The sequence below is a fragment of the Cynara cardunculus genome (assembly GCF_001531365.2).
Source record: "Cynara cardunculus var. scolymus isolate 2C chromosome LG 9, CcrdV1, whole genome shotgun sequence".
In the NCBI taxonomy this organism is placed as follows: domain Eukaryota; kingdom Viridiplantae; phylum Streptophyta; class Magnoliopsida; order Asterales; family Asteraceae; genus Cynara; species Cynara cardunculus.
This window is the reverse complement of record NC_037536.1, coordinates 1,115,528-1,126,831: the sequence shown is the minus strand read 5'-3', so window position 1 is coordinate 1,126,831 and position 11,304 is coordinate 1,115,528. Positions and strand designations below refer to the sequence as shown.

The window sequence follows — 11,304 nt, the reverse complement described above, 5'->3', positions numbered from 1 at the left end:
AATTACCTATTAATGAAGCTATTAAAATATAAACAAACAACTCCTACTTAATCATTATATATACCACACCATTAAATAACTGCTATATATCTAGATTCTTAGCGACAAGAGTGTAATTTACTCAATCTTGAAAGATAGTGGGGGTAAAAAGTGAAAATAAACAATTGGATCAAAACCATTTTTGGGCGTATCCGAATTCCAAAGGGGAGAGAACACAAGTGGAAAAAGAATTGAAGAAATGTGCCAAACCACAAATGATAAAAGCAATTTAGAGAATACAGGGAGAAAAACGAATACATAAAGAGAGAGAGAGAGAGATTCTCAGAATAAGAATCGTTGGAGAGATGGGTTCAGATGGAGGTCTTGAGAGCTCGAAGCGGTTTCTAGCGACATGGTTGATTGGAGGTGTGGTTGCAGGGTTGTCGGTTTTGGGGTTATGCGCCGCTTGGCCGCAGCTCTCTCCTCTAGCTATTGTTGGGAAGAAGAAGAAGAGGCCCATACGTGTCTACATGGATGGTTGCTTTGATATGATGCATTACGGCCACTGCAACGCACTCCGTCAAGCACGTGCTCTCGGTGATCAATTGATTGTTGGCGTTGTCAGCGATGATGAAATCACTACTAATAAAGGCCCTCCGGTTACCCCTCTTCATGAAAGGTTCTTTACATTTGTAATTACAATTACAATTCCAATGCCTTTCTTTTTATGTTAACCTTGTCCCTTATGAGAGATTCGCAATGCTGTTTCTTTTATGTTTAATTTGATGCAATTGTTGATTCTTTCTAAATTAGGTCATATTCCATGTTTGAAGCCTGTATCTAGTTCGTTCTTGTCCTATGAAGGACAATGATTATGCCATCTTGAGCCAAGTAATGCTAAAAGGGAATAACATTTTCTAGCTTGTTGGTTTATTGTCTCATTTCCAAGCTTGAAGATTAAAAATGAGGTCTTCCCTTTTATAAGGAGCTCCTCCTATCCAAGTAACTCCCTAAATCAAGGACCTTCTAGGGTTTCTGACTAAACTTTCCTTAAACTACTGCTGTTCCTTGAAGCTTGTACATGATAGAAAAGTGGCATCTAACAGGTTTCAAATTAGGTTTTATTTCTTTCCTATGTCCTCTGCGGTGTGGTCCTGAGACGCCCTACCAAAACCAGAGCTATTACTTGAGCTTCCTCTCTGAGAACCTTTAACAAAACTTATACCATAGGTTTTCAGCTGCAGAAGACTCCTTTTTGTGCCAATTGGGGATTTAGAACTAGGACCAGACGACAAGGATAGATGGCACTAACATTGAAGTGGCATCAACGTGACCCGACAACATAAAAATTGTGTGAAATAGACAGCCCCACATAAATTCTTTATGTGATGAGGTTTTCATGATGCTCTCCATGTAGTTTTAGGTGAGTAGTGAAGTTCATAGGTATCCATCGGAAGTGGATCAAGTATTCAATGTGGAAGAAAGACTGAGCCACAAAGTAAGCATTGAAAACTAGCTGCACAGGATATGCAGAAGTTGAATCTCCCATAAACTCTTTGCACTCAGACTGTCAGACATGGCAGAAGTCTTAGGATCCATAGCCTCTTAGAGAGTAAATTAAGTCCTACAAATCAATCTCTATTTCTTTATAGGTGTAAACATAGGATCATAGTCTAATAATCATATTGATCCTTACTGATGGGGTCCCTTTTTTTCACAAAATGTGAACATGAAATCAAATTTTGGTTTAACTTAGTAGGAATATTATAAGGAACCAAGGTCAGACAAACAATGCACTAGTAAGTTCCTTTGTATTACCTTCCTATATGAACCTATGACCCAAAACAAGAAAATACCAGCAGGAATTTAAAAAAATAAATAAAATTACCAACAAGATCAATCGAACAAACAGGCCAAGAGTAAAGCATGAAAAGTTCTAGATTAGCAATCAAGTCTCAAAACTGCTGACGCGTGGGGCTAAAGCTGCTGTTGCGGTTGCGGCAATATGGCCTTATTTAGTGAGGCTAGGATTACTTGATAAAACATGATAGTTTATAAAGATTAATCTTACTATTGAAGAACAAAGTATGTAGACAAATACTATGGAGCTGTTCACACCAAAATCAGTGTAAATGATAGAAGGCCTAATATTAAGAACCATAACAGAGGGACTAAATGTCAGCTAGCATATTAGTACATTAGGAAGGAATTAAGGAACCAACTTGCATGAAGTCATCAGTTGTATATTTTGGTTTTTTCCCTTCTGTTTTTATAGTGCCCACTTGTATACAATCTGCATGTTTGTAGCTTGCATCAAAGATCTTTGACTTGTAATCGATATATTTTTGTGTGTTGGAAGTGGGAAGGGGAAGTGGTGTACGGAATTGTTTCTTTCTGTTCTTGCCAAGCCTTGCCTTTGAAGCCTATGTGAGAAATTTCCGTGATGATGCACAAGTTTCATGGCTGTATACATTTCCTCCAAGTTATTTGCTTTAAGTGCTATCTATTGTGTTTTTCTATTGAGGTACTGGTTAATTTCTTGTTCTTCTTCAATTATTCTTCTATTTGAGTACTATTGTACCCATTAATTCCCCAAACGGAACAAGTAGAATGAATGATAAAATTGAATAGTATGCACTTCAATAAATAAAAGGCAGGCATCTTTTATCCATTTTATAAATACAAATGGTTATATTAATTAGAGCATCAAGTACATTGCGAATATGGTTTTCACTTTGGTTTTCTTACCTCAGGATGCTTATGGTCAGTGCTGTGAAGTGGGTTGATGAAGTTATTCCTGATGCACCTTATGCCATAACTGAAGAATTCATGAGGAAGCTGTTTGATGAGTACAATATAGATTATATCATTCATGGAGATGATCCATGCATTCTGCCCGATGGAACTGATGCATATGCCCTTGCAAAGAAAGCTGGCCGCTATAAACAGATAAAGCGAACAGAAGGAGTGTCAAGCACAGACATTGTTGGTATGCATTCTGCTTTGTTTTAAGCCTAGGTCTAGACTCTGAGTTAAGTTATGAAATTAAGAAAGAATATAGTAGTGGGCGAAAAATCATGCAAGGTGGGAGGAAATGGGACCTATGAAATGGAAATGAGTTTTAGTTGTTTAGCAAAATTTTTCTCCATATCTCATCTCCATTTTTTGGGTCCCCTCCCGTTTTTTCTCGCGTCATGGAAATGGGTCCCAATAATTGAGAAATGAAACGAAATGAAATAGACTAAACTGATGGACCCAATTTCTCTATTTATGTGCTGGATCCATGTGGCTTCAGTTTCATCTCTGTGCAGAGGATTGTTTTCTTGCCAATCTTAGGTGCATGAATTTTTAAAGGTCATGTATTCTAAGGTTTTCCTTTTTTTATATTTGTTTTTCTTTTCCTTCAAGTTTGATTAAGTTTCTGAAATTAAGTCAGGTACCAACATTGATACTGGAAAAGGCCTTTCTATTTGTGTACTGCTAGGAATCAAAGTTTTCTTGCTGGTGAATAATTTTAAATGAAGACTGCAAATGGACTTGTGCAAGCCTACTGACCTAGTTTGGTGTTAAGGCTTATTGGATCCGAGTTCAAAATTGGAATTAAACTAGTCATATCTTACTATTTGTAATATTTAATTGTTTTGGAATGTCACGAATACAGGGCGGATGCTTCTTTGTGTAAGGGAGAGGACAAGTGGTGACAGCCCTAGTCATGCTTCCTTGCAAAGACAATTTAGTCATGGTCACAACCAGAAATATGACGATGGTGGCTCTGGCAGCCGAACTCGTGTTTCTCATTTTCTTCCTACATCTCGCAGAATTGTTCAGTTTTCTAATGAAAAGGTGCTAATGCATATTTCTTTGTTTTTTGTTCTAATTCGAACTGTTTAAACTATATGCTGATAACTACAATATTCGCGCTCTTGATTTCTGTAACAACCCTCATAATCCCATATACATATAATTCACATCATCATACTCATAATACTAAAAACAGTATTATTACAAAACATGGACTAACAAAATGTATCTTTAATACATATATGAACAAACTATTATCATCGTTTAAACTTTTCCTTTGCCCTTATCTTGCAAAGTACGCTGTCCTGCAAAACAGGTTAGTCCAACAACTGAGCGTTAGACCAAAAGGTCTAGTGAGTGTATAAATCTCAAAACAAACAACTTACATTCCAAACAATCAGTTCAGAATCAAACCTGTTATGAAATATAAGCATATTTATGTTTCTCGCTCGTGGTTACACCGCCATTTCATCCCTCTCGCGGATACACCGCCATTTCATCCCTCTCGCGGTTACACCAACCTTTGACCGGTTTAAACAATCCGGTCAATACTCCACTCAATCTTTTGATCGGTTTAAATGATATCCGGTCACCTCTTGACCGGGTTAAATGATATCCGGTCACCTCTTGACCGGTTTAGGAAAGACTCCGGACAATACATGAGCGGTTTATTATCCATATATCAATCCGGACACCACTTGAACGGTTTAAACAAGAACCACATAAAAATGCAACAGAATTCATAATAACCAGTTCCAAATGCTATTAAATTGTATGTAAACAATTTATATCCAAAGCTCTTAATACACTCACCTTATAACTTGAATTTCCAGGCTTTTGAATTCTTCTCTTGTATCCGTATGAAATGCAAAAGAGAGCTTTCTAAATATGGTGTAACAGTAATCCCCTTCATAAAATCAAAATTCCTATTTATAGCAGTAAAGGAATATGTAGGCGGTGCCTCTAGCCGCCTTTCCCCTCCTCCAAAATACTACACACACACACACACATATATATATATATATATATATTTATTTATTTATTTAAATCAAAACGATTAAAACCTGAATATTACAATTTCCTTGTGTTGTTATCTGTTGGAAGTAGAGAAAGATTTTCTCTTTTGTTTCTTTGGAGAGGGAGGAATGGTGTTATGCATTAGTGATGAAATGATTTTAGATGTGCCTTGAATATCTTACATTTCTAGGTCAATAGTGATTCACAAAGTTGTATGGATCGATGAAATTATTGGGTAATATCAGATCCATGTTCAAGAAAAGTAAAGGACAGTAAAGTTGTATGGATCTATGAAATTAATAATTACTGGGTAACATCAGATCCATATCTGCATTGTTTTGATATATAACGTGTCTAAAACAAAGTTCGGGTGAATGAGAAATTGGTTGTCAAAGTGATGCATTTGAAATGAATGTTGGGTGTGAAGACAATCGTGCCACATAGGTGGGAAATGAGACAATTAGTGAGTTTATATATGATTTCCTAGTTGGAAGAAGTAGATCGATCACTATGACTAAAAGGCTCTCTGCAAGAGGGTGCAAAACTTGGACCAAAATGGCTTCGGCCCACTGAACTTATTGCAGGCACACGTCCTGCACCATGGTCGACCAGAATAGTTCAGGATAAGTTTCGCTATTTTCAAAAAAAAATATTTTTATTTTCTAAGATAAATTACAGTCAATTAACTCCCTAATATTCATGAGATTGATTTTGTAACTCCCTAGTATTTGTGAATTACGAAATCACAATCAGTAACGTGATTTGATATTTCAGTTGTCGCATTGGTAAAGCGGCTTTATAGCGGTAAAAGAATTACGGTCATATAATAAATACACATATTTATATATATAAAGAAGTAAATAACTTAAGATACAAATCAGGTCCCACACAAGCGACATAGTAATAAAATTTGTGAAGGTTATGAATGAGCTAATTGCACAAGCGGTAAGTAGCAGCAAATAGCGGGCCACTAACCGCAGGACCGCTAGTGGACCACCTCTATTTCCTCGACTACCGCTATAGCACCGGGATTGACTGCCCAGCTGACGGGCCGTCAGTTCACAATCGGTTACATTTTACAATATATGTTTCGAAAACAAATAATTGCAACGTATACTTATGGACGAATTGATATAGAAGAAACACATACCAAGGTACACTGTACAACTCAGGCATGGTTGGGTTCAGAGGTTCATCGGTGAAACGTTCGACTCGTATCCTGGGAAGCAGACGCCGCCTGTTGGGGACGAATCTGCTTTAAAGAGGCGTTCAACACGAGCCTCGGCTTAATCTTTTTTATTTAATTGGTTTCTGTTTTGATGACCTTTTTAACACATTCATCATTTATGCAATAATTACGGTGACATTTGACTAGGACGTAGGAGCAGGATAGGTAACTTGATAATTAAGCGAACATTGTACAAACCTAGACTTTATCGTCACCATTAGTGCCATGTGGAAACTCATCGACACCTCAAGTAACTCAGGATTCTTGCTCATACTGCTATTTTTGCAGGCAGCTGGACCGGATGCACGCATAGTTTACATAGATGGTGCATTTGATCTGTTCCATGCTGGACATGTGGAGGTAGGCTGATAAGTTCAGTTCATACCAACTGCTATTAATGAATGATTTTGCACATTTACATGCCTCAGTCCCTTATTTCCTTCTTTAAGTTGCTATACTATGTTAAGCAGATATGATCTATTGATCTTCAAAATTGCTAAACTCTTAGATCTACTCTACACACATTCCAAATGCTCGCAACTATTTTCAGTACTACATAACTTCTTATTTACTGTTATGAAAGTTCTTTTTGTTTGCCCTTTTTTGTACATAAAGTCTTACTACCACAACTTGAATTTTTTTTATTTTTTAACTTGACTAATCAAGATAACTATTATTCCCTCTGTCCCAACATAAGTGTCCACATTTCTATTTTAGTTGTCCCAAAATAAGTGTTTACTTTTGAATTCTATCCTTACGAGGTGAGAAATTATTTACTCCCTTGTCATTAACGCTGTATTCTGGATTTTGGGAAGAAAATAAAATATAGGAAATGGAAGATAAGAACGAAAAGGAAAAGAACTTTTCTATTTGTGTTCTTAAAAGGGAAGTTAAAGGAAGGATATAAAATGATTTTTAGTGTTCTTGAACAAGAGAGAACGGAAAGAAATGTGCCTTTTTTGAAAATATACCCCTTAAAATGAAAGGTTGGGTAGTTTTGTAACAATCTTTTTAAGGGTTCTTATCTCTTTCCTCCCACATTTAAAGTTTTAAGAGGAAACTTGTCATTTATTTTCCTTCTGTTTCCTTTCTGTCCTTAAATTTTTTTTTGAACACGAGTTCTTTTCCTCCCCTTTCCCTTCCTTTCCGTTCCTTCATAAAAAGGGTTTCTAGAACATAGTGTAAGGGTGAAATTGTCGTTTAGTTAATTAAAAAGTATAATGGTTACACATACAAAAACGTGTGGATTTTTATTTGTGGGCATTTATTTGGGACGGAGGGAGTAGTTAAATTTTGGCAAAGATGTATCAGTCATTTTAAAAAGTCGTGTTTGAGATGGTGTAGCCATCTATGGTGTTTCTAGTATTGAAACCACAAAACTTACAAATTTGCAGATTTTAAGACTAGCTCGAGGGCTTGGAGATTTTTTACTTGTTGGGATTCACACAGATCAAACTGTGAGGTATGATCCTCTCTATTGCTATCCCTCTTTCTACAAGAGAGAAAATATATTTATTACATGATATCTGAATTTTCTCTCTTACAAAGTTGAAACATTTGAATGGGCTAGTCAAATCATCTGCCTCCTGATAAATTAGAAACACATAAGATAAGAAACAATATACTTTGTCAAGTTGCAGAAAGGTACACAGAGATCAAAAACCATTTAATTTCTAAGTTGGTGCTTTTTTCTTTTCAGAGGGGGATGATGAATGGTCGTTTTCTTGATTGACTAAAATTTAAATGAAGCTACTTTATAACTGTTGGATAGTTTGAGGTAGAAGATTCTAGAGACATGGTGTTTACAAGCTCATATTGAAATTAGTTTCCTCTTTTACTCTATCAAGAAGAGAGCTATCTGCTTCCAACAAGAAATGAAGAGGTTGAATCATCTTCATAGGGTACATGGGCTTTTAGTGTTATACAACCGTATCCAAGTAATTGCATGACTCTAGTAGTAGCAAGATGGTTACCATTCAAGTTATTTCCATTGCATAAATAGTAATTCCTTCTCTATGCATCTTTTTGTTATTTCCTCTCTGCGAGCGTAACTAATTATTGCTTCCTGTGTGACTGATGATATACTTTGCTTCTTTCTCTAATGTTGATGATCTATCATCTATATATTCTTTTAATGATAAACACAATATGATAGAGAAGTGATGCTTTGTGTTAATCTTTGGAATTTTATTTATTTTTAATCACTTGTTTACTTCATTCCTTTTTATAACTGCGGGTATCCGGGCCAGCTTGCGTACATCTCGACTATTCCATGGGACCCTGAAGTTGAGAGCTGAGAGATCTCTGGTGGCCTTGAGGGGGCTTGAACTAGGGACCACTGGGAGCAAACCCAAGGTCTGACCTGTTGAGTTACCACCAAGGGTTTTTGCTACCTATTTGCTAGAGTCGTCAATTCCAAATCGTTGCTATTTAGTCCCAACACCCATGTTCATCCTAGAAAAAGATCCAACTGATTAGTGATCTATGATTTTCCCTGCTACTTATCTCTTTCAAATTTAACAATCAAACTTGTCTCTAAGAAGTAGCACAGGCACCCAGCTGCATGCAGGCTCAATAAGTACATATATAGCTTCAAGTAATTGTAGATCATGCTATTTTCACCAGGTGGGTGGTTGTTCATTGTCGAATAAAATCTTTTATTGTCTTGGATAACACTTAAAGGTAGAAATGACACCAATTGAAGGCTTGAGATGGGGGCTGAAGCAGACAGGATGAGAAGATGTAGTAGACTGGAAAGATAATATGAGAAATAAAAAAGATGACACTCATAACATTTCTAAAAAATCAAATGTCAATTAACACCTTTAGAATATAGAATTACTATAACATAAAGCTAATATCAAGTGAAGAGTGGTTTTGGTAATCTTTATATATATAAAAGTAAGATTGACAAGAAATGATGTGGCACACTAAGAATTGAGTATTCTATATTTCTTGCATTGAGGTTGAGTTTTGTGTATCCCACATTGATGGTGAAATGAAATATTGACAATTGATGGTAGGTATATGAGAGGAGGTTGAAGTGTCTTTGTTTTAACTCATGGAGTTGGCTTCTCTTGGCTAATCCTATAAACTCATTGTTGTCTCATGTTGGCTAACCCTCCAAATTTATAGGGTTGGTTCATTTTGGCCAACCCTCTATTTGCAAAAACATTATCTATAGAAAAAATCAATATATCTTTTTATATAAAATGAGATCCAAAAGAAATGATGTGGCACCCTAAGAATTGAGTATTATATATTTCTTGCATTGAGGTTGAGTTTTGTATATCACATATTGATAGATAGATAAAAGATTGACAATTGATGGTAGGTATATGCGATGAGGTTGGGGTGTCTTTCTTTTAGCTCATGCGGTTGGATTCTCTTGGCTAATCCTATAAACTCATATTGTTAGCTCATGTTGGCTAACCCTCCAAACTCATGGGGTTGGTTTCTTTTGGCCAACCCTTTATTTGCAAGAAGTTATCTTTATAAAAAATCTTTACATATAAAAGTAATATTGACAAGAAATGAGGTGAGGCCCTAAGAATTGAGTATTATCTATTTCTTGCATTGAGGTTGAGTTTGTGTATCCCACATTGATGGAGAGATGAAAGGTTGACAAGTGATGACAAGTATATGAGAGGGGGTTGAGATGTCTTTTTTTCAACTCATGCGGTTGGATTCTCTTGGCTAATCCTATAAACTCATATCATTGGCTCGTGTTGGCTAACCCTCTAAACTCATGGGTTGGATCATTTTGGCGAACCCTCTATTTGGAAAAAGTTCCTTATATAAAAAATCAATACATCAATACAAAAGAAAGCTAGAAAATAATGAGGGAGCATCATTGAAACTAGATATTTTAAAATCCAGGTTAGATTTTGGGTATCCACATTGATTAGAAATTGATACGTTGGTAGAGGAAGATTAGTATATAAGAGAAGGATGAGATCCCTTTGAAAATTAAAAGGTCCATTCTGCTATATAAACCATGTTTATCTTTTAATTTTTGGAGTAATGGTTATTTTTTATAAAACTCAATCAATAGTATCAATATTCATCATAATAATCTCATATATATATATATATATATATATATATATATATATATAAGTATTGATGTGGCGCCCTAGTATTGATTATTCTTCATTCTTGAATTGCGATTGGATTATGTCAAACCCACATTAATAGATAGTTGAAATATTGACAATGAATGGCGTACATATAACAAGATGTCGAGATGTGCCATGTTTATCTTTCAATTTTTGGAGTAATGGTGATTTTTTTTAAAAAACCCAATCAATAGTATCAATATCCATCATAATAATCTTATATATATATATATATATATATATATAAGTATTGATGTGGCGCCCTAAGAATTGATTATTCTTCACTCGGGAATTGTGATTGAATTTTGTCTAACCCACATTGATAGATAGATGAAATATTGACAATGAATGGCGTACATATAACAAGATGTTGAGATGCCTTTGTGGCAAGTCATGAGACTGGCTTCTCTTGACCGATTGTCTAAACTCACATGGTTGGATCATTTTGATTGAGCTTCCAAACATATGCGGTTGGCTCATTTTGGCCAACCTTCTTTTTGCGAAAAATTAATCTATACTAAAAATTAATTGAAGAGATAATTTTTATATGTTTTTTAAAGTACGAAGCACAACCATTGATGCGGCACCCTAAGAGTTGAAAATTCTTCAATCTTGAATTGTGATTGAGTTTTGTGTATCCTATATTGAATGAGAGTTGAAAGATTGATAAAAATGGTTGATATGTAAAATGAGGTCGAGATGCCTTTGTGACAACTCATGAGGTTGGTTCCTCTTGGTTGATTCTCTAAACACCTGTGGTTAGATTATTTTGGCCGACCCTTCGAACATATGGGGTTGGTTCATTTTGGTCAACTCTGTTTTCGCAAGAAGGGTTAATTGATATTAAAAATTAATTATATATATAATCTTTATTCTTTCCATATTTAAAAGTAAAAACCACAACCATCAATGTGACACATTAAGATTGAGTATTTTTTAATCTTGAATTGTGATTGACTTTTGTCTATCCCACATTGATAGGTAAATAAAAGATTGACAAAGAATGGTGGATATATAAAGGAAAATTGAGATGTCTCTGTGGCAATTCATAGGGTTGACTACTCTTGATCGATTCTCTAAACTTAGGATGCTTAGCTTACTTGACTGACTCTCCTAACATAGGATTTTTGGCCAACCATCTTTTTGCAAAAAAAAAAAAAA

General features: G+C 35.5%; 1 protein-coding gene across 1 annotated transcript in view; it reads left to right on the top strand.

Moving 5' to 3' along the window:
* Nucleotides 1-223: 223 nt before the first annotated feature.
* LOC112518119 (ethanolamine-phosphate cytidylyltransferase) overlaps nt 224-11,304 on the top strand; it is a 15,733-nt gene continuing 4,652 nt past the window's right edge. The window contains exons 1-5 of the mRNA XM_025125697.1: nt 224-658; nt 2,733-2,968; nt 3,641-3,822; nt 6,314-6,385; nt 7,420-7,487. Coding sequence (XP_024981465.1) covers nt 345-658; nt 2,733-2,968; nt 3,641-3,822; nt 6,314-6,385; nt 7,420-7,487 — 872 coding nt within the window. The 5' untranslated portion in view covers nt 224-344. The remainder of the gene's footprint in view (nt 659-2,732; nt 2,969-3,640; nt 3,823-6,313; nt 6,386-7,419; nt 7,488-11,304) is intronic.